We start from the raw sequence: 23,759 nt of genomic DNA on the forward strand, positions 1-23,759 counted from the left end.
TTTTTCTGAGCCTGCGTGCGGCTCCAGACCCCTGGAGTCCGATCCCCGCCTGGGCTTGGGGACGGACCCCGCAGAGCGAGGCGGCAGCAGGCAGGGCGCGCGGCCAGGGTGCCCAGCTCCCGGGGCTGCCTGCAGGGTGGGGCGGTCCTCGCGGCCTATCTCTCTCCGCTCCTGCCCCATCCCCAAACAGTACACCCCTCCTCCCGCCGGCCCGCTCCCCACCCTCCGCGGCGCCGCCTCCCCCGCCGCCTGCCGGCGCTGGCCCAGAGCCGCCCAGGCAGCCAGCGAGCGAGCGGAGCGCTCTGGGATGGGACTCGGAGGAAGCGGCGAAAGAGGAGACAGCTGCAGCACCTCGGGCTTCTTCCTCGGCTCCCACGAGCGATTCCCGAGGAGAGCCGTGGCTCTCGGAGCGGCGAGGAGGCCAGCGACGAAGACCCGGGAGGCTGCGCCCCTTTCTCGCTTCCCAGGCGCCGGCGGTGGCTGCAGGTGAGCGGGGCGCGCTCTCCCCGGGGCCCTGCCTGGCCCCGCAGCCCCGAGGCGCAGACAGACAGACGGACAGACAGGCAGAGCTTGGGCACCCACGCACGCGGGCGCGCCCAAAGACCCGCGCCCCGGCCCGTGCGGCCCCGCGCGGCCTCTCCCGCCGGACGCCCCGGGCCCCTGGCTCCCGACCCCTCGGGGCAGAGGGCGAGAGGGAGGGCGGCGCTGCGGGACCCCCGGCCGGGGCCAGTTGGGCCGCCCTGGCCGGGCGAGCCCCGCGAGCTCCCTGAGCCCGGCGCAGCGCGCGGCAGCCAACCCGCAGTGCCCCGTGGGGGCGCTGTGCCCCGCCGCGGGGCCGCCCAGACCCGGCCTCCACCGACCCCGGGAAAGGGAGACTTGTTGAGCGGGGATGCTGTGTGATTGCTGTTCACCTGGCCAGCGGATCGATTCCGACTCCCCGCCTCGGTCGGCTGGTATTTTAATGCCCGTGTCATCTGCATTTTGTTCTTGGTTCTCTAGGACAGCTAAAGCTCCAGCTTCCCTACATTGCGGAGAAAGGAAGGAAAGGGGAGGGCGTTTTGTGGTAGTTGCTAGAAACCCCGAGGGCAGTTTGGAGAGAGGACAGAAAAATGGGGACCCTCTCTCGTTAAGGTCTCCTGGACTGGACGCCCAGGAAGGTAGCTCCTCGGGAACACACACTCCCGCCCGGAACAAACCCAGTTGACCAAGTCCCAGATCGTCGTAAATCAGGGAGCTGGGCTGCATCTGCACCAAGTGCGTTTAATTGGTTTCCCGCTGCGGGGGTGGGGGAGGGGCATGGTCAAGACCAGAGACTCTGGGGTTGGCTTGCTTAGGTTCAGACCCCGGCTGTGAGTGAAGCTTACAGGTTGGCAACTTTGGAGTTACCCAACTGCTCTATGCCTCACTTTCTTCATCTGTCCAATGGGGTTGATAGTACCTAAAGGGCTGTGAGGATTAAATTCAAGTCCTTAGAACAGTTCCAGGCATTTTAAGATTGGTGATTAGCTCCATCACCTGTCTCTCCAGAAAAGCAAGGCGTTCCTACAAGCAGTCACTTCCTCTCCAAGTCAGGAAGGTGGGCCCTCTGTGGGTACGTGAGGGTGGCAATTGATCTACATGTATTTAACTGGAGTTTTCCATTCAGGAGTGCATCCTACACGGTTCTCCCTGCCTGTTTCTCCCAGCCTCAGAAAACCATATTGCTGTTCCCTGGTTTATGGTCTGGAAAGTTTCCTCCCAGCCCCTGAAGCTTGGTCCCTTAGAAGCCCCTGTTGAGAATGCAGCTAGATATCCGTTGGCTCTTCACCGTCTGTTTTCCTATCTGCCCAAACTTTTAGTCCTGCCCATAGAATTCAGTCAGACCTCTGTGTTGCCAGGCGTCTCTTTTCTACAGATCCAGGGTTCCGGGCTCAGGAGTCCAGGCCCTGGCAAGCTGGAGGCGCTGAGGCCTGAGCTCACTGGCTGGAGGTACCAGCGTCCACTTCTGAGACACCCTCAGATGGCTGTCATGCTCTAAGCTCTTACCAGCATCACCATATACCTCTGTTCAGCAAGAGGTAGTTGAAATCAGGCCCAAGATTTAAAGAAAAGGAAACAGAAGATTGCTCCTTGAAAGGTAGACAGGAATAAGAGGATCACTGAAGGTTCTACAGAGAAATCCCACAGTTTTCCTAGAATCAGCTCTGCCTGGGGCGAAGAGGGAGTGCCAGTGTAAACGCTGGCCTGCAGGGTGTTGGGTGTGAGGCTGGGTGGGAGGTGAGAAGGGACATGCTGGGACTCACGGGTGAGCAGCTGAGTTTGAGACCAGCCAAGTGAGCCAGAGCCTCGAATGCTACCCCTGGGCCGGGACTGGCTCCCCTCTGGTTTTTAGCATGTGTGTTTAAGAGAGCCCTTTCCTGGGACTCCCTGTCTTTAGGGAAGCTCAGGAGGGCACCCCTGTTTAATGTACATGTGGGAATAAGTCAGGAGGGTCAGAGGAAGAGGGAGGCTGAAGTGCCAAGCATAGAGTGGAGGCTATCATTGCTGTTGCTAATAAACAGTGCCAGGGAAGCCCTTCCAAGGGACCAGTTGCCACTTAGAGCTCTAGCCGTGAGGTCATCTTTACACCCTTCCACGTGGCTTGTTAGACAGCCACCACTGCCTTACCTGGTAGGACCCTGAAAGAGACTCAGAGAGAAAGGCAGGGCTGGGCTCCATCCCAGAGGCCTCGGCTGTTATCAATAATTGGTGGTAATGATGCTGACAGTGATGAGAGGTTGTGGGAGTACGACCCTGATCTTGGCACCTGAGGGACCTGGGTTCCAGTCTCAGCCCTGCCACTCATTACCTGCAAGGATTTTGGAACATTACTTAGACTCCCTGCCTCAATTTTCTCATCTGTAAATGGGAATAGAATTGTTGGGAGAATTAAATTAGTTAACATACATGAAGTGCTTAGTATAATGCCTAACTCAGAGTAAGTGCTCAATATTTATTACCTATGCTTATTGTTATTATTATCTGAGCCTCAGTTATATCATCCATTAAATGGGGATGATACGATCTATGTCATAGTGTTGTTATAAGGGTTAAATGAGATAATTAATGTGAATTAATCTGCCAGTGCTCGGAGTGAGTTGACTGAAAATAAGATTTTTACTGAACTATCTGCATGTAAAGTCAGTGGCTGAGCAGGTGGACTAGCTAACATTTTTCGAAAGTTCTTTTTAGAGTATTGTCAGAGAAAACTTTACTGTTGGAGACCGTGGCTCCATCCCCATTGGAATACCCCACTGCTATTTTAAGTTATTGTACTAGTTTCTTATTGCTGCTGTAACAAATGACTGCAAACTTAGTGCTTAAAACAACACAAATTTATTGTCCTTCAGTTCTGGAGGTCAGAAGTCTGAAATAGGTCTCACTGGGCTAACATCAAGGTGTCAACAAGGCTGTGTTCCTTCTGGAGGCTCTAGGGGGAAATCTGTTCCCTTGCCTTTTCTGGCTTCTGAAAGGTGCCTATGTTTCTTGGCTCCTGGTCTTTTCTTCCATCTTCGAAGCATAGCAGCTTCCAGTTCTTCTCTTCCTTCCCCCTTCTCCCCCCTTCTTCTCCTTCCCACCTTCTTCTCTCTTTTATAAAGACCCTTGTGATTACGTTGGGCCCACCTGGATGATCCAGGCTAATTTCTCCTTCTCAATATCCTTAGCTTAAAATCACATCTGCAAATTCCCTTTTTCCACAAAGGTAACATATTCACAGATTCTGGGATGATTAGGTCCTAGACATCCTTGGGGGCATTATTCTGCCTAATAAATAGTTATTATTAAAGAAAATGATATAAAGCAAAGGATTCTTTAAAAAGATTTATTTATTTATTTTTGGCTGCATCGGGTCTTAGTTGCAGCACGCAGGATCTTCGTTGAGGCATGCGGGATCTTTCCTTGTGGGTGCAGGCTTCTCTCTAGTTGTGGCATATGGGTTTTCTCTCTCTAGTGGTGGCACACAGGCTCCAGGGTGCGCTGGCTCTGTAGTTGCGGCGAGTGGGCTCTGTAGTTGTGGCGTGCGAGCTCAGTAGTTGTGGCATGCGGGCTTAGTTGCCCCGTGGCATGTGGGATCTTAGTTCCCTGACCAGGGATTGAACCTGCGTCCTCTGCATTGGAAAGCGGATTCTTTACCACTGGACCACCAGGGAAATCCCAATCAAAGGATTTTATCTCACTTCTGTTGAGGGCTTATCCTTGCACCTTCCCAGTTAGGTGAGTTTGTTTTCACTTGTCTTAAAGATGAGAAGCTCAAGACCACAGGGGTCAAGACTATGGGTCAAATCTTTTGTGAGCCCTGGGTTGCTTCAAACTCAGTTCTGAAGTTGCTACTTTCACAGTTTCTCCCTTTCTTTGACAAACCCTCAACTTTTAACACTAGCCCCTCAGAATGGTCTCCTTTTCCCCATCAACAGTGTTTGCTGATTTTTTCTAGCTCCTTCTCCTTCTCCATTTCCATTGAAATACAAAGAATGCCCCCATCCCTAAAATCTCCTCTAATAAAATTACCACCTCTCTGAAATTTCCAGACAATGTCTGTATTAGTTTCCCACTGCTGCTGTAATAAGTTACCACAAACTTAGTGACATAAGACAAGTTTATCGGAAGCAACCTATACATCCATCCACAGACGAATGGATAAAGATGTGGTATATATGTACAATGGAATATTACCTAGCTATAAAAAAGAATGAAATAATGCCATTTTCAGCATCATGGATAGACCTAGACATTATCATATTAAGTCAGACAGAGAAAGACAAATATCGTATGATATCACTTACATGTGGAATCTCAAAAAAATGATACAAATGAACTGATTTACAAAACAGAAATAGACTCACAGAAAGAAAATAAACTTATGGTTGCCAAAGGGGATAGTGGGTGAGGGGGGAGAGATAAATTAGGAGTTTGGGGTTAACATATACACACTACTAAATATAAAATAGGTAGACAACAAGGACCTACTATGTAGCACAGGGAACTATAGTCGATATTTTGTAATAACCTATAACGGAAAAGAATCTGAAAGAGAATATATATTATATATAATATATATGTATAACTGAATCACTTTGCTATACACTTGAAACTAACACAACATTGTAAACTATACTTCAGTTTTTAAAAAGTTTATTATCTTATGTTTCTGGAAATCAAAAGTCTGAAATGGTTCTTACTGGGTGAATTGTTCCTTCTGGAGGCTTTAGGGGAGAATCCATTTCCTTGCCTTTTTCAGCTTCTAGAATCTTCCCTTATTGCTTGGCTTGTCGCCTCCTTCCATCTTCAAAGCCAGCAATGTCAGGCTGAGTCCTTCTCATGCTGCCTCACTCTTCTGTTTTTAAGGACCCTGGTGATTGCGTTGGGCTCACCTGGATAATTCAGGATGCTCTCCCTATTTTTTTCTGTTTTTTAATTGAAGTATAGTTGATGTAGGGCATCTCCCTATTTTTAAAGTCAGCTGATTAGCAACTGTAATTCCCCTTTGCTGTGTAACGTAACATATCCACAGATTCTGGGGATTAGGACATGGACATCTTTGAAGGGACATTATTTTTGCCCACCCCAGGGCTTGAGAAGGAGTTCCAGGTCAGGACCAGCTGTGCACCCTCATTCTTATTAACACCTCTTCCAGAATGTGCACAATAGCCCACTCAAGAGAGAATACCCATTAGCCTCTCTCTAAAATCTCTGCTGCAGCTCACATCTCTCCCTGAATCCCTTTGTCCATGGCATGATCAGAGAGCAAGGGTGGCAGGAGTAGCACTGCACACTTCACTTGTTAAGTAAATTTTTAATCAAAAGAACATGTAAAAAGATGCACAAACCATAAGGGAACAGTACAATGGATCTTTTGCAAAATGAACACTCTCACGTGACCATCTCCCAGATCGGCACCCCAGAAGCCCCCGCTTTGTGCCCACAATTACCCAATTAATTATCACCTCCCCCTGAAGGTCACTGCTCTTCTAACTGAGTTTGCCTGTTTTTTAAGTAAATTTTTTACTGAAGCATACATATAGAAAGGTGCACAAATCTGGCGTGTAGCTGGATTATTTTTCATGAATGTGTAGTCAGCATCCTGAGTAATCAGCAGAACATTCCCAGTACCCCATAATGCCCCCCTCATGCCTCCTTCTGTGCACTGACACCTCAAGTGTAACCACTATCCCGATTCCTAAGACTGTAGATTCATTTTGTCCATTTTGAATTTTATTTTCTTCAATATTATGTTTGTAAGTTTATGATGATATTGCACCAAGCGGTAATTCACTCGTTTCTATGGTTGTATAATAGCCCATTATATGACTCCACCACAGTGTATCTGTTTTCTTGTTAAGGTTGTTTCCATTCACACTTCAGTTTGAAAGGGAGTGCTTCCCTCCCTGTATCTCCGTTGTCCTAAACTCAATCCAACCAGCGGCGAGTAAGAGACATTGTATGGAGCTACGGGGCTGGAATGGAGGGTTAATGTGTGTGTGTGTGTGTGTGTGTGTGTGTGTGTGTGTGTGTTGGTGGAATGGATGGGGGTGTTTCTGAGGTTAACATTGTAAGACAGGGCCAGATTATGGGACTTTGAGTGCTAAGCTAAGGAATCCGGATTTTATTTATTTATTTTTATTATTTTTTTTTTTTGCGGTACGCGGGCCCCTCACTGCTGCGGCCCCTCCCGTTGCGGAGCACAGGCTCCGGACGCGCAGGCTCAGCGGCCATGGCTCACAGGCCCAGCCGCCCCGGGGCATGTGGGATCTTCCCGGACCGGGGCACGAACCCGCGTCCCCTGCATCGGCAGGCAGACTCTCAACCACTGCGCCACCAGGGAAGCCCAGCAATCTGGATTTTATCGGCTTGGTATGTAGAAGTCACTGATCGTTTTTGAGCAGGCACATGATAAGCATGGTATTATGTTGGGAAGATTGAATTCAGCTGGTGCCAGATGGCGTCAATAGGAGAGACTTAGAAACAGTCAATTAATTAAGATTATGTTCAACTCCAAGTTATACAAAAAACAGAAATGACAGTGACTTGAAGAAGGAAGTTTATTTCTGTCTAGAAGCCTGGAGGCAGCCTGTCCAAAGTGAGCATGGGGTAGGGGACCCACAGTTTTGTGCCTCGTCACTTTTACCATGCAGCATGACTTCCATTTTCATGGTGCCTCGTGGTTCAAAATGACTGCTGGGTTTCCAGCCAGCAGGAAGGACAAAGCAAGGCGCTCATCCCCCCACCCCTCCTTTATGGACACGTCTCTGAAGTTGTACTCGCCGCATCCACTTCCATCCCCCCAACCCCCATGTAGTCACCTGCTAGGGAAGAAGGGAAGACTGGGCATCTTGGTCTTTATTCCAGCCCCATTACGTGTCCAGTTAAAAAGTGAGGGTTCTATTACTAAAGAAGGAGGGGAGGATATTGGGGGGCAGCCAGCAGTGTCTGCCAGGACCTTTGTAGTCTCTCCAATATGAATAAGGGGCAAGACTAGGGCTGTGACCTTGGGATGGATGGAAAAGGGAGAAGGCATGCGAGACATCACGTGGTAGAACATGGTGCTTGATTGAATGGAAGGGAGAAAAGGTAAGGTAGGAATGACCATATGTTCCAAAATATGAGGTGAGGGTTTTTTTTCCCCCAGAAAATGATTCCTTGGAAAAGAGGAAATTGCTGTATATGTGAGTCCTTGCAAAGTCTCTCAGAGTATGTGGAACTCTGTGAAATATGTTGAACAAAGTACTATTTGGGGAAGACACATTAGTTAGCTTGAAATGTCCTCAATCAGTGTGCTGATTTTGAATGCACGTAGAAGTCAATGACCAAAGCAGTAAAAGAAACATCAACTCAAATTTAGTCATTATTCTTCTGGGCACAGTTTCACAATTGCAAGGGCTGGATGACACTGGATACGATACTTTAAGAGCAACACAGTGAATGCGTAAGTTGCAGAGACGGTGAATTTATGCCTCCAGGACATATTAAAAAACCCACCAACTGTCCTCATGTTACCTAAGTGGGAACTGGTGGTCTGAGGTAACATGTCCAGCGACAGCAGCGTCTATAGATTCAGAAAGGGCTGTATCTCAGGCGACCTGGAAGTAAAGATGTCAGAAACCAAAAGATCCTTAGCGTCGATGAAACACAGATGTTAGAGAGGCAAGCATTTGAAAACTGTTTTATGACATGGAAGAGAGAAAACACTGTTTCCTGAAACATTTTTAATGAATAAAACATTATTTCTAAATGAATATGTATTTTTAAATTTTGAATGTTTTGAATATGCATGTATGACTAAATGGATACTTTAGTTATTATAACTAGATATTTCATCTATAGCATTTAAAAATTGTATATTCAAGGCCAAGAAATCTGGGGCAGAGGCTCCTCCCGTCGTAGGAGAGAGCCATTGGGGTTGCCCGCATTAAGGCAAACCGAGTATGTAGACGAAGACCTGGGCTCGGCCTTGGCAGTTGTCAGGTGCAGAACTAGGGCCAATTAGATTCAACATTTATTGATCTTTTGTTGATCAAGAAATGGGTTTATTCAACATTTACCTATTTTCTAAAACTTTAGTTATGATATTCAGCATCTAGCACATGGGTGTGGTTTCAAGGAACAGTTCAGAGTCTAGGCAGGGAGACAGATATGGAAACAAGAAAAAGAAACAGTGCTAGGGAATTCCCTGGAGGTCCAGTGGTTAGGACTCCGTGCTTTCACTGCGGTGGCGTGGGTTCTATCCCTGGTCAGGGAACTAAGATCCCACAAGCTGCGCAGCGCGGCCAAAAAACAAAAACAAACAAACAAAAAACCCAGTGCTAGAGCAGACAACAAACCCGTTGTCAGGGGTGCCTAGAAAAGTCAATCCTTGCTGAAAATCAGAGAACATTTTAGAGAGTGGGTAACGTATGACTTGAGCCTTTAGGAATGAATGCGTTTTTGAATAATACAGAAGGTAGACCAGGCCAAGGGACCAGCATGGATGAAGGCACCCAGCTAGGACAAGAATCTGAATGCTTTTGGCACCGGTAGCGGGGCTGGGGTGCACGTGGGACTGCCATGGTTGTAGGGCGGGCAGTGGTCTGTCATGGAGGGCCTTGAACATGAATGTTACGTAGTAAGGCCATAGGTGGGTTCTGAGCAGGGAAGGTACAGGGCCCAAGGCAGGAAGAGCAGTTCCAAAGCTTCTGGAGAAGTCTGGGTGAGAAATAGACTGGAGCATTGCTGCAGTGGCAGGAACCGTCAGGAGGGCTGGAGCAGGGAGCCGGCAGAGGCGGGAAAGCGAGGGCTTGTGCACCCATGAATGTGATGGTGACGCAAGGGAGACATGGAAGCTGAGGCCGAGTTTCTAGTCCGGGTACCGGAGCAGATGGAGTTACCTTGACCATGAAAGGACTTGAGTCTGTATCTGGAAAGGCTGTGGGCTGGCAAGCAGGCCTTGACCACTGGGTGAAAGTCACAGAAAGCCAACATCAAGTCAACATCTAAATGTCAACATCTAAAGGGAGGTTGGGCTCCATTTGCCGGCCCTGTGGGAGCTGGGGATTCTGGTCTGAGGTGGGAGACAGGAAGGAAGGCTTCTGGGGCTGCTGCGGCCCCAGCCCTGTGTGACTGGTTCTCACTGAACACAGAGTAGTTAGTATGCACACTTGGTGTGCCAATGGAATGGCCTTTGAGGGAAAAAACTCTTGAATATGATGTCTAAGAACTTTCAGAGTTGGAGAGGGGACTCAACATCTCTTTTTTAGCAAGTAGGCTGGCTGCCTGAGAGGTGGCGGGGCTAGAGTCTTGGCTTTGTCACTTAACTAGCTCTGAGACCTTGGAGAGTGTCTTTCTATCTGTGGCCGCCAGTGTTCCTCCCATGAAATTGGGACCTCGTCCACCTCACAGAATGACTGTAGGACCAAATGAGAGAACAATATACAAGTGCCCAGCTCACTGCCTGGCCCATAGTAGGCACTTAGAAAAAATATTAGTGCCTTAGCTCCCTTGTCTTCTTGTGCAGGGGCAAGAAGAGGGTGTCATGCCCATCTTCCTCAGGGGAGCGGCGTTGTCCTGTCCTGGGCGCCTGTCCTGGGCCTGTGGTCTGGTTTAGGCTGAGAAACGCTGCTTCCAGACCATGCCTCTCATTTCCTGGCTGACTAGTTAAAGCCCAGAGAGTTCAATCACCTAGCTGAGGTCGCAGCATGTTGTGACAGAGCCAGGCCTCTCCTCTCAGGGCCCACAGCACATAGTGTTGGCTCTGTTGGGATGCCACGCGTCTGTCGATTTACTTGAAACAGTGATGCTTAGAACAATCTCCTTCTCTCTCTCTCTGCCCCACCCTCTTAGTAAAGCTAAATGAAAAGACTCATTGTCTCATGGAGAGGAGAAGAATTGCTAGAACAAAAGTCAAAGCTGTTTAGTTGTTTTAAAAATATTCTTTCCATGCCCCCAAATGCTTCATGGAATCTGTTCTGATTGAATTAACCTCTATTTCTCAGCAGAACAATTCTTCTCATATGCCTATCCATATGTGAAAGGAACTGTTTCTCAAACATCTTTTTGTTTTCCAGTTGGAACTGGCTCTGGCTCCTGTTCTTCAAATGCTAGCAGCTGTAAATGCCCCCCTGAGAAACAATGATTAATGTGGGCTACGTGTACTGACTTATTTTTTCTTGTTTCACTGCCATTGCATTTGTTTTCAAAAAGCCTCTCTTGTCTGATATGAATATTGCCCTGCTGGTTTTATGTTGACTTGTATACAGTATCCTTTTCCCCATTCTTTTAGTTTCTATTAAACAGCTTTTTTGAAGTCAAACTTAAAACAATAAAATTCATCACTTTTAAGTGTATAATTTGATGGGTTCCGACAAATGTATAGAGCCATGTAACTTCCACCATAATCATGATGTAAGCATTTCCATCACCCCCGAAATTTCCCTCCTGCCCCTTTGTAGCTGACCATCTTCTCCCATCCCACCCCCTGGAACCACTGATCTTTCTGTCACGGAGTTTTGCCCTTTGTTGAATGTCATATAAATAGAACTGTTCAGGATGTATTCTTTTTGTGTCTGGCTGCTTTCACTCAGCCTAATTATTTTGAGATTCACCCATTACATCCTTCCTTTAACTGCTGAGTAGTAGTCCATTGTATGGATGTACCACAATTTATTTATCTGTTCGTTAATATATGGACATTTGCATTGTTCCCAGTTTTCAGCTTTTACAAAGAAAGCTTCTATGAGCATCTGAGTATAAGTCTTTGTGTGGGTGTGTTTTTATAGCTTCTGGGTAAATATCTAGGTTGCTGGTTTGCCCAGTTTGCCCAGGACTGAGTTTTCTGGGATGAAGAACTTTCAGTGCAAAAACACAGGCAATTCTAGGCAAACCAGACCAGTTGGTCACCCTGTGCTATCTCATTCGGGAAGTGTACGTTTAACTGTATGAGAAACTGCTAAATTGTTTCCCTAAGTGGCTATACCATTTTGCATTCTTACCAGCAATGTATTAGGATTCCAGTTTTCCACATCTTCGCCAATACTTGGTTATATCAGTCTTTTTAATTTTTGTTATGCTAGTGGATTTGTCATGGAATGTCATTGTGATTTTTAATTTGCATTTTTCTAATGACTAAGAATGTTGAACATCTTCTCATATGTTTATTTGTTAGCTGAATGTCTTCTTTGGCAATGTGAGTGTTCAAATATTTTGCACATTTTCAAGTAGGTTGTTTGTCTTTGTGTTGAGTTATAAGAGTTTCTGTCTGGAGATAAATGATATATCAGATAATGTTTTGTAAATCTTTTCTACCAGACTGTGACTTGCTTTGCCATTGCATTTTGAAAAAAGAACATTTAAAGAAAAATATTTTATTGAAGTACAGTTGATTTACAATATTGTGTTAATTTGTACTCTACACAAAGTGATTCAGTTATACATATACATACATTCTTTTTCATATTCTTTTCCATTATGGTTTACCACAGGATATTGTATATAGTTCCCGTGCTATAGTAGGACCTTGTTGTTTATCCATTCTACATATAATAGTTTACATCTGCTAATCCCAAACTCCCAATCCATCCCTACTCTCCCTTGGCAACCACAAGTCTATTCTCTATGCCTGTGAGTCTGTTTCTGTTTTGTAGATAAGTTCCTTTGTGTCATATCTTAAATTCCACATATAAGTGATATCATATGGTATTTGTCTTTCTCTTTCTGACTTACTTCACTTAGTATGATAATCTCTAGGTCCATTCATGTTGCTGCAAGGGGCATTATTTCATTCTGAAAAAGAGAGTTTTAAATACTTTTAGATACTAACATGTATTTTTAAATTATGGATTTGTGTGTCATTGTTTTATTAGAGTAGTCATAAGAAAGCATCGAAGTTAATATAAGGTACATTAAATGGCTCAGTATGACAAAAATTAGCAATGTGTACTTTATATTAATTGGTTTGATTGCATAAGGATGATAATAATAAGTAGCTATCGCTTCTTGAGCACTTACTATGTGCCAGGCAGTGTTCTATGTGCTTTACATATATATGAGCTGATTTAATTCATACAACGAGGTTTCTTCATTATCCCCGGTTTAAAGATGAGGAAACTGAGGCAGAGAGAGGGAAAGTAACCTTCTCAGGGTTAGACAGCTAGAAGTGTTTATTTCTGTTTATTTTTAACTTCCTATCCCTCACCTATCTTCAGGGCCTTTTGGTTAGCCATGGTGACTTGAAAATGCAAACATTTCTTGAAATCCACAGTAAACCCAAGCCACATGAAGTGGTATTTGTTTTTTGAAAATGATAATTATCCACCACATCACGCTCTAAATGTTTGGATTTATTGCAGATGTGTCAGGATGGAGGTGCGCCTTCAGAGCATGTTGTATACATTTTAAAAGAAATAAACGTGGACTTTGTATTTGCTCAGATGGGAGGAAGGAGAACATCATTAAAATAATAAATCACATATAAATGACATAACACACTTAGAATGTCACATAAAATGTGATAAATACCAAGGAAACTTGACAGTAAACAGTAGGTTTAAGATAAGAGAAAGAGGCAAAATCTTTTTTCTTCCTTTTCTAAAAAGGAATCTCACAGATTAAGCTATGAATAGGGAACCGTCCAATTAGTAAAGAGTTTAATTTGTTTATAAGGGGTGGGCAGTAGTTATCCGTACTGAACTAGCAACGCTCTGGAGCTTCACGCCTTTATCAGCTACATACCCTTGGGCAAATTATTGAACTTCTCTAGTTACTGTAAGAATTAAATGACTTAATAAATTTAAAGCACTTGGCCAAGTGCCTGACACATAGTAAGTGCTGAATAAACATCTGCTATTTTTAATAGAATTTTAATGCATAGTGAAAAGTGAGCTAGATCAACATAGCAAGTGTGAAAAACTGTGGACTTTGAAGGTCGACAGGCCTGGGTTCATCTCCAGGTCAATTTCTGAAAGCAGTTTGCTGAGCAAACAGTTCACTGAATTATTGAGTATTATTTTTTCATGTTTTAGGAAGTGGTCCCTACCCCTGCCCTGCCCTGTTTCCACCTCTGATGGTGAAACAGCTATGGCCTTTCATGAATTGCCTTCTGGGGACTTGACTTGCAGCTAATCAAGTTTTCTGATAATCAGTGAATCGGCAAATTAGCCTCTTACCCTGGGTTTGAATCCTTACTTTGCTACTTACTTTAGCTGGGTGACCTAGGTCAAGTTACTAAACTTCTCTGAGCCTCAGTTTCCTCATCTCTAAAAAGCAGAAATAATAATTCTGATTTATGCAAGATAAGTATGAAAATTGAATGAAATCAATTGGGTGAAATTGCCAAGCACAGGATGGGGATTTAGTAAAGACTTTACAGGCAGATGATCTTCCTTAAATGTTGTTCCTCCATAAATATTCCCTCCTCCTCACTAATTTGTATAAATTAATAAATTGCTATGACACCCACTATAATGATAGAAACTAGAAGAAAAATACGTTTAAACCTAGTCCCAGGATATTGCCTTCTCCATGAGGGTTTGCCAGGCAGAATAGTCAACATCATTCACCATGTGGAAAGTACCTTTCTCGTCCCAAGTGAAGCACTGAGATTGGCCATCCCGGGAAACCCTGGATCTGACCATGTCGCTTCCCTGCCCAGAATCTTTCCTCCAGAGCCTTCACACCAGCTACTCTCTGGGACCAGTACAGAAAATGGGTAAAGTCTGGTCAAGAGTGTGCTACTCTGGTTGAAACTCCCTCACCCCTGCGGATATCTGAAACTCAACTCAAGAGTCAAAATTCTTTCTGCATCCGAGAGCTTTGTGCTCAACGTTGCGTTTGATCCTATTCTTCTCTGGTCCCCTAACGCTGTTGCTTGTTTGCTTGTCCTCACCTCCCCATGTGTGCCAGACACTATGCTGAATGCTTTCGTTACATGGATTAAGTCACCCAATTAACCATATTCCCACACGGCATGTGGAGTTTAAGCAGGTTGCCCTAGGTCACACACAGTTAGCAAGTGTCAGAGCTAGGACACTTCAAAGCCAGGCGGTCTGGTGCCAGGGTCCAAGCCCTTAAAAACACTGCACCATGTTCCCTCTTAATACATGTGTGTGGAAGGCAGGGAGGCTGGGAGGCTAAGTCATGCTAACTTATGCAACCGTATATGTATTCCTTGGGAAACATATATATATTAATTTGTACCATCCACTATTATTAGACTAAGAAAATATTGTTACTTGGAATCCTCAGATGTAGTTTTTCCTTTTTCAAATGCAAGATATAGAATGTGACTATGAATAATTAATAATGAACTTGACTGAAAAGAAACTTCAGGGTAGATTTTTTTCCCCCAAGTTTTCCATTCAGTCTTATAGTGACCAAAGTGACAAAAAATTCCAACTATGCATGCCCTGCTCAGAGTATCCAAGAACCTACCAGTGGGTCTGAGGGTCATACACACAAATGGAATTTTCAGTACAAGTGGCCTGTCTGATCTGGGGAAAGGCGGGGGGCGAGTCTGCAGCACCTAGCATTCAGGGAGACCCAGAAACCTCACCCAGCCCTCTTCTCCCACTGTGTTTGTCACAGCCTTGCCCCTCTTTCTCTTCTTGAAGATGGAAAAGATGCTGGTGGGCTGCTTTCTGCTGATCCTCGGACAGATCCTCCTCCTCCCCGCTGAGGCCAGGGAGTGGCCTCCTTCCAGGTCCATCTCCAGAGGGAGACATGCTCGGACCCACCCTCAGACGGCCCTCCTGGGTGAGTGACGGGGCTCCACCTACAGAAGTAGGAAGAGGTGGTCGAGGGTGGACCTCCAGACCAGGGGATGGGTGTCCGTCGGGGCAGCTCTCCCAGCCCTGGGTCCCGTGTTGGGCATGCTGGGGGAGAGGGCATCTCATTGGCAATGAGTGCGTCCTGAGTTGAGAATGTGGTTGTACACGGGTTTTCAAATGAAATTAAACCTCTTCTATTGCAAAGCTTTTCATTTAATCTGAAGCTCATGACTTTTCTCCAATAAGCAAGGGCACGAGTTTTCATCTGAAAAAGTCCTGGTTGGACTTACCTGGACAAGGGGGTTATGAGAATTTTTTATTGGATTTGTCTGGCTAATCTGTCTTAATAATGCTTCCCTGCCTGGCAGCATGGGAAGAAGAGCAGGTGGGTTTGGGGAAGGTGGGAGCTGGCACGAAAGAGAGGTGGAATCAACATATTAGACATGGAAAATGTTAGAGGTCTGTTAGGCTCACCCAGTGAACGTGTTTTCTTCAGGTGAATTCTTTTCTTTCTCCAAGAGGAAGGAAAGGTCCTGAAAACACACAGAATATAGATGTATGGGCCTGGTTCTAAACATGGGCTCTGGAAAGCCTAGGATGCGGGGGTAACAGGAAGGCTGGCCAGTGGAAGGATGGTGGGTTTTGGCATAGACCTGGCTCTGGTACTGACCAAGTGTGTACACTTAGGCAACATGACCTCTCCGAGGTTCAGTTTCCTCATCCATAAAATGGGAATGTTAATGCTGATCTTGGAATATTTTTGTGAGGAGAAAGCAAGATAATTAATATATGTAAATTATAGGTATGCAGTGAATGAAAGCTTTACCACAACCATCATTCCATGAAGTTGTTCTCCAAAACTGTGTTTTATATTTGTACCCCCTAAAATCTCACCCCCCTGTGAAGGCCACTGAGAGAACTGCCCAGTGCCTGGTCACCTCAGCATCCTAAATGACAGTTAGAGACCAGAGGAACCAAAAGCTCTGTTTTGAGAGGTCAGAACCTTTATGGTGTTAACCTAAACAATGACTCCATGATGCTGGGCCCTCCATGTCTTTAGTCTCTTGAGAATCTTTTTCCAGTGACATAAACATAGGACTTCTGCAAATGTGGAAAGGACTGGGGGATATTTAGTACGCTGATTAAAGGGTTTAAAAAAAAATAAATTTCAAGATGATAAACATATACCATCATATGATAAACATATCTATCTATCTATCTATCTATCATCTATCTATGTATCTATCATCTATCTCTCTGTCTAGAAAGACAGAGGTGGTGGAGATGTGTAGGCCCGTCCCCACCCCCTGCCTCTCTCTCTCTCTCTTCTCTCCCCACCTCCGACACATACTTGTACACACATATGCACACAAACACACACTCACACACTCTCATACCCCCTCTCCCCCCACGGGGCGTCCCCTAGTTGTCAGCATTCACTGCCCTCTCCTTCACCCTGAGCTCAAGCTCTGAGGTAGAAACCCCCTGTCTTCGGAGAGGTAAAAGATCCTGTATTGCTAAGGGCATCCATCCCACGTCCAGTATCCTCCCCCTCCCCTTTTCTCATTTGGTAGGAGAATGTGTCAGGGACAAAGAGGGGGATGGGATATGGCACATCTCTGCCCCACAGGGGATGGCGTGGCCGCTCCCTGACATGCTGGAGGGCTGCTTGACTTGGGAACATGGTGAGTGAGTGAGAATCGTGAAACCAAAGGCAAACACCGCAACTCTGGCCTGGATCCTCTAGTGCCACCTGCTTTTGGTCTACCTTTGACAGCGAACAGAGATGGAGAAGCTGTGCTTGTTGTGGTCCTTGCCCTGATCACTTTTTTTGTGGCAAATCATTTTGGCTGTATTTGTGATATCCACTGCATGGTGTATTTCCCCAGTTACTTGCTTGCATGGGGTGTCTCTGAAAGTTTAAAAGAGTAGGAGCAGAATTGTTTCTTAGGTTAATTTTTCATTTGAATTTTCTGATTAAAAAAAAATATATTTATATTTGGGCTTCCCTGGTGGCGCAGTGGTTGAGCGTCTGCCTGCCGATGCAGGGGACACGGGTTCGTGCCCCGGTCCGGGAAGATCCCACGTGCCGCGGAGCGGCTGGGCCCGTGAGCCATGGCCGCTGAGACTGCACGTCTGGAGCCTGTGCTCCACAACGGGAGAGGCCACAACAGTGAGAGGCCCGCATACCTCAAAACAAAAAAAACAAAAAAAAAAATTTATATTTATGTCTAAATTCAAGTCAGAGGCCCAGTAACAACTTGAGCCAGTTTAAAAAAATAATGCATATATTTATCTGCCCTCCTATGACTGTTTGCATGTTGTTCGGGCGGTAGCCTGTGATGTGTGTCCACGTGGGCTTCCCTTCTACTTCATTCATTCATCTGGACTTTCTGCTTTGTGCCAGACATGAGGGGGTTAAAGAACAACCACCATCAGGAAGCACTTGTGCAGTGGGGGAGACAGACATGTAAACAGGTCACTAATTTGGTGGAGTCGGTGTGCAATGGTAGAGGCACAGCTAAGTTACAACTCTACTCTGCCTGCTGTAGGCTCAGTATAAGAAGGTGGTCTCAGGACCCTTGTACACTCACAAATTATTGAGGATACCAAAGAACTTTTATTTTTGTGGGTTAAGTCTGCTGAGGTTTACTGGATCAGAAACTGAAATGGAGAACTTTAAAAACTATTAATTAATTAATTTAAAAATAACAATAATAAACCCATAACCTAACCATAATGTAAGTAAAAATATTTGTATCATAATATTTTCTAAATAAAAAAATTGTGAGAAGAATGGCAGGATTTTACATTTTTGCAAATCTGTTCAGTGTCTGGCTTAATTAAAGACAGCTGGATTCTCATTTCTCATCCATTCAGTCTGTCATGAAATATTGTTTTGGTTGGGTTACATGAAGAAACTATGGTCTCACACAGACATGTAGTCAGAAAAAGAAGATGTTTTTTAATAGCCTTTTCATGTGATTATGGATATTCTTCTCCGATAGGACACCAAAACTTGACAAATGGTAGTTCCTTAAAGCTTAACTGCAATGTGGAATCTAAAACCACATTTCGAACGATGTTCACACATAAGAGAGTTAGAGTATAAAAGGCAAACATTAGTACTGTTACAAAAATAGTTTTGATCTCATGGACTCTGTGAAGGGGGTCCCCAAACCACACTTTGTAAATGGCTGCTTTCAGGAAACATTCCTAGGGAAAGTTGAGTCCACGTGGAGCTGGGGAATGAGCTGGCAGGAGAGGGGTGAGGATGGAGCACGGAGGCGGGACCTGGTGAAGCCATCGGGGCCACCCTGTCTGTCAGGCAGGTGGTCTGAGCTGGGGACAAGCCCAGAGGAGTTCGGAACCAGCTCACTTAGGACCTCATGGGCTCTGACGAAAAGTCTGGGCTTCATGCTGCAGGGGTGGAAGCCCCTGGAGGACTCTCAGCTGACAACAGTGGCGATCACTGCTGACTCCTCTTCTACCCACTACTGTGCCATCTGGACTGCCTAAGCTTCCAGGGCTGGGGCAAAGGGCAGGGAGAGCCTGCAGTCCCAGGCCACCAGGGAAACCAGTGAGCACATTCTCCAACTCAGAGTCCCTTCAAGGCAACTATGCCGGCTGGTGGAGTTGGAGCCGCAGGGTGTGCTGTACGCAGAGCCTAAGCTCACGGAAGCCTTCAGGTTCTTCCCTCTGCACCCATCCTGCATCAGTGGCACCCGTCCCCTCCCAGACTCTTCCCTAAGGTCCCCTCAAGGTGGTGCTAACTGGAAGTCCTGTTGCTTCCCATCCTTAACTGCTGCCTGCTTTGCTTGTGCACATTTTTCTCTTTAGTATGTCACAGTCATATGGGGGTGGACCTGTCGCCAGGGCAACCAGTGGGGGCATATCAGCCTTTTCGGAAACCTTCACCGCCCTTGCCCAAACTCCCACTGTATTGGTGACTCCCCTCACTCCTGGAATGAGAGCACACACTCAAACTGTCTGCGCTTCAGCCCACTGGCTCCCCTGTTTCATCTGTCTTTTAAAACCAAGTCTTGTTGACATGTGCTTTCTTTTCTAAATTTACCAGCCTATCTCATTTTATTTCTACTTCCTTTCCCTATAATAGATTCCCCTTTTGGATCAATAGCACCCATGAAGAATTCATGTTTGTGGGGTTTTTTAATATTAAATTAAATTTAAAAGGAGGGTGACCCCATTGTGTGTTTAGGGGATGGTGGGAGCTGACACTCCCTCCCCCAACACACTCTGCTAGGAAAAATTCCAGAGGTGTGCGAGGGTGGAGGTCACAGAATGTAGTGCAATTTCTCCATAGCAGTTAATTTACTACTTAAAAATAAAGCTAATAAAGCTAATCTAAGAACTCACTGTATACAGCCCCAAATTCTGTTCCTTGGAAATCACAGTACATTAGGAGGCTTTTTTTTTTTTTTTTTTTTTTTTTTTTTGCGGTACGTGGGCCTCTCACTGCTGTGGCCTCTCCCATTGCGGAGCACAGGCTCCGGACGCACAGGCTCAGCAGCCATGGCTCACGGGCCCAGCCGCTCCGCGGCATGTGGGATCTTCCCGGACCAGGGCACGAACCCACGTCCCCTGCATCGGCAGGCGGACTCTCAACTACTGCGCCACCAGGGAAGCCCAGGAGGCATTTATTTTCAATTCTGCATACATCTCTAATTAAACCTGACCTCAAAACATGAGTAAGAATGCAATGTGTTTTGTATGAGGAGCTGAAACCGCCTAAATTAGCAATGTGACTGAAGGAGTTGGCTGGCATAAGTGTAAGAATGTCCTGCTCTGTATTGCCAATGGACGTTTTCGCCTAGGTTGATAATTATTAACATTTTCAAGCATTGGCTGACAGTAAATGAATTTCCACATCCTGAAACAATCCCCCTAATTGACATTTGTTGGCACCCTCAGTGAAGGAGGAAAAGCAGATGCCAGAAGCCATCTGAGCTTCTGGTTTCTGGAAGGACAGACCCATTGAGGCCACCAGTCTTAAATGCCCTGAAGCCACTTTGTCATGGATACAACTTTTCTCTCCTTCCCTGAGCTTTCCAGGGCTTTGTTCACCCTCTTCTTTCTACCTGGAGTATCTTTCCTTGGCCAAGGCTTGTTATCAGCCAGGGCCAGGCCAAATGCCACCTTCTCCTGCTGCCAGCCAGGCAGGACCCTCCCATCCCGGGATGGGCCACATGCACTGCAGGTCCTCTACCAAGGCGTCAACCCTCTTTGCCTTATTCTGAGGGGTAATAAAGGCACATACCCAAGGATTCCTATTCTGGTGATTTTTGTACTTGCCTTGTTTTGAGTACCGGATTGTACACCCTTGAAGAAAGGGACTTTTTCACATCTCACAACACCTCTGGAGGTACTCTCACTTACCGAGCCCCTGTTGTGAGCAGGGGCAAGCTAGCTCACTTGATCTGTAAAAAAAAAAACAAAAAACAAAAAAACAAAAAACAAACCACTGCAAGGTGGTTATTGGTTTATCTCATTTTCAGACGAGGAAGCCAAGGCGAAGAGAAGTAAAGCCATCTGGCCAACTTGTTAAGGCTTCTTTAAACCTAGAATGAAAAGGTGACCTCCCGCCCCCGCCCCTCGCCCCAGGAGAGGATGCGTGACTCAGGAGATGTGTGTTTGAGCAAAGAAAAAGGCACCTCACACTCGAGCTTGATCCCCGACCAGGAGTTTTGAGAAGGACAGGAAATGCCCATCAGTATTTGGAGCTGCTGCTGCTCCTGCGGGAAACACCGGGGTCGCCGACCTCGAGCCCCTGCTTTGGCCCCGCCCACAGCGAAAGCTCCGCGTGTGTTGGACCCCTGAGACGATCCTCTTGTGCATGGTTTCAGCCTCTTAGCAAGCCGCTTTTTCCTCTGAGGTGGCTGATGTCAGGGATCCTTCAGGTCTCGTCTGGGGCGTGGTGACATCACCGATTCCCACCTTCCGGTTGTCCCTTCTCTGGTTCCCGTAGTGAACCCTCCCCGCCGCCCCCCATGCAATCTTTGGCTTTCTTTCCCTCTCTCCAGGTGAGAGGGAGAAGCTTTGAGACAGAGGGAGTGGGGCAACAGAATCAGGCAGGAGGCGGCGGGGGTGGGGGTGGGGGGTGCGTAAGGATCAGGAAACTGAACAGTGGTTCCCAAACTTCACTGTGTGTCAGAAGCTCCTGAAGGGCTCGTTACACGCAGACCGCTGGTTCCCATGCCTGGAGTGTTTGATTCAGTAAGTCTGGGCTGGGGCCTGAGAAATTGCATTTCTGGAGACCTCAGTTTGAGAACCTTCGCAGAAGAGAAATCTAGGAGGTGGGGTGGGGATGGGCAGGAGGAAAAGGTCTTAGGAAGAGGTGCTGTGGGGCACGAGCCAGATGCAGGATGAAAAACATTTGCTGAGAAAATTGCAGCTGGAGAGTATAAGCAAACTGTGAGCCAGGTCAATCAACCCTTTCTGGGGCTTTGAAAATAAGCTGCTATCAATCAACCCTTTCTGGGGCTTTGAAAATAAGCTGCTAACATTTTTCTACCTAAGGGGAGTTAGCAAAGGGGGGACTCAAGCGTCTTACAGCGCAGCGATTAGCACATATCTAAAGAATCCAGTGGCTGGCGTGTGTCTTTATCATTAGAACTGATTATAAAAATGAAGGTTGATGCGTAGAGCTTATCGAATTGTTTTAACTATAGCAAAGGCTTTTTATTTTATTTTTTTTAAATTTTATTTATTTATTTTTGGCTGCGTTGGCTCTTCGTTGCTGCACACGGGCTTTCTCTAGTTGTGACGAGCGGGGGCTACTCTTCGTTGCGGTGTGTGGGCTTCTCATTGCGGTGGCTTCTTGTTGCAGAGCACAGGCTTTAGGTGCGCGGGCTTCAGTAGTTGTGGCGCACGGGTTTAGTTGCTCTGCATCATGTGGGATCTTCCCGGGCCAGGGATCGAATCCGTGTCCCCTGCATTGATAGGCAGATTCTTAACCACTGTGCCACTAGGGAAGTCCTGTAGCAAAGGCTTTTTAAAAAATAAACCCTTTGAAGTAAAATCACCCCCCCCCTTTTATCAGTCCCCCTCTATGCATCCTCTGTAATACGGTTGGGACGGAATTATGGACCTGATGGAGGGACTGTCATGGCTGCTGCTCAGCCCAGATGCAGAAAGTACATCTCATCTCATCTCTCCCTGCCTGTGCTTGTTTTACGTATAAACTAACATCTCTGTTATCATTCAATTTTTAGAAACTGTATGAAGTGAATTCTTCATTCCAATCTTGTGATTAATACTGGGAAAACTCCAAAAAGCATTAGTATCTGACTTCTAACAAGCCACAGAGTTAAAAGCTTTCCTACCCCATGAATGTATAACTTGATTTTTTTTTCTTTTACAGACTCTCTCTCTCACCTTCTCTTCTCTAGTAAACTCTTTATCCCCTTCCTTTTCCATAACTTTCCATTATCCCTTCCTCTCCATTCACTCCCTCCTTCAGTTCCAGGATGTTTGATCCTCAGCTTGCCCACATGTTTGGCACCTGCAGTGTGTATGTGTGGGGGGATGGGGTGGAGGACGTCCCCTCGGTGGGTGACATAGCCACCGTTCTTTTCTCCTCTTTGATGGCTGCTGCTTTTGGGGGGCGAGGCATACAGCCTTACCCCTCTGGAGCCAACTGTGTCCCAGGTTTCCCCACCTGATGATAATAATGGTAACGATGGCTGCCCGTTTGGGGGAAACATCTACTATGTGCCAGGCACTGTGCTAGGCAGTTCACCCTTCCCTTCATGGTATTATTATCCCCATTTTACAGATGAAGAAACTGAGGCTTAGAGAGGTTAAATGTTTTGCATAAGGTCATCCAACCACTGAGCAGCAGAGGCGGGGTTGGAGAAGCCAACGTAACATTTCCTCTGCTCAAACCCTTTTTGGCAATCCTACCTCCTCTGTTTCATCCAACCGAATTGGACTCATCTTTCGGGTCTATGTGGAAGCAGCCCTAATCTTCTAGGTTGGGATTAAGTACCCCACATCACATCCCCGCAGCATGCCCGTCTGTCCCAGCCCAGCGCTTGTCAGCCTTGGTAGTGATTGATTCCTGGCATCGATGTCCGTGTTGTCTTGGCGATGCTAATAACGTGCCAGGTACACGACAGACGCTCAGTAAATTCCTAGAGGAGGAGAAAATGAACCAACAAATGAGCAAAGAGGAAAAGTCTCTAAAGCCAGGGCACGCGGAAAAGAGTTGAAAGACCTGAGGATGTTTAGTTTGAAAAAAAAAGTGAAGATGAAGGGCTCTCTGAAGGCTGTGTTATGGCAGAGTTTAGACTTGTTAAGACCTTAAAGAGGAGATGGGGACCCAAATACCTGTGCTTTTTTCTAAAATAAATTTATTTATTTATTTATTTTTGGCTGTTTTGGGTCTTCGTTGCTGCGTGCAGGCTTTTTCTAGTTGCAGCGAGCAGGGGCTACTCTTCGTTGCGGTGCGCGGGCTTCTCATTGCTGTGGCTTCTCCTGTTGTGGAGC

The 23,759-nt window shown here is 46.2% G+C and overlaps 1 protein-coding gene across 3 annotated transcripts in view; it reads left to right on the forward strand.

Moving 5' to 3' along the window:
- Positions 1 to 268: 268 nt before the first annotated feature.
- The window catches only part of MATN2 (matrilin 2), a 158,950-nt gene continuing 135,459 nt past the window's right edge, over positions 269 to 23,759 (forward strand). For 2 of the 3 annotated variants that reach the window (XM_081258567.1, XM_081258569.1), the window contains exons 1-2: positions 269 to 486; positions 15,096 to 15,237. In XM_081258567.1, the coding sequence (XP_081114693.1) occupies positions 15,096 to 15,237 (142 nt within the window). In that variant the 5' untranslated portion in view covers positions 269 to 486. Of the gene's footprint in view, positions 487 to 15,069; positions 15,238 to 23,759 lie in introns of all 3 variants that reach the window. The other variant, XM_081258568.1, reaches the window with a different exon arrangement.

This window comes from Mesoplodon bidens (assembly GCF_964165515.1).
Source record: "Mesoplodon bidens genome assembly, chromosome: 16".
NCBI lineage: Eukaryota > Metazoa > Chordata > Mammalia > Artiodactyla > Ziphiidae > Mesoplodon > Mesoplodon bidens.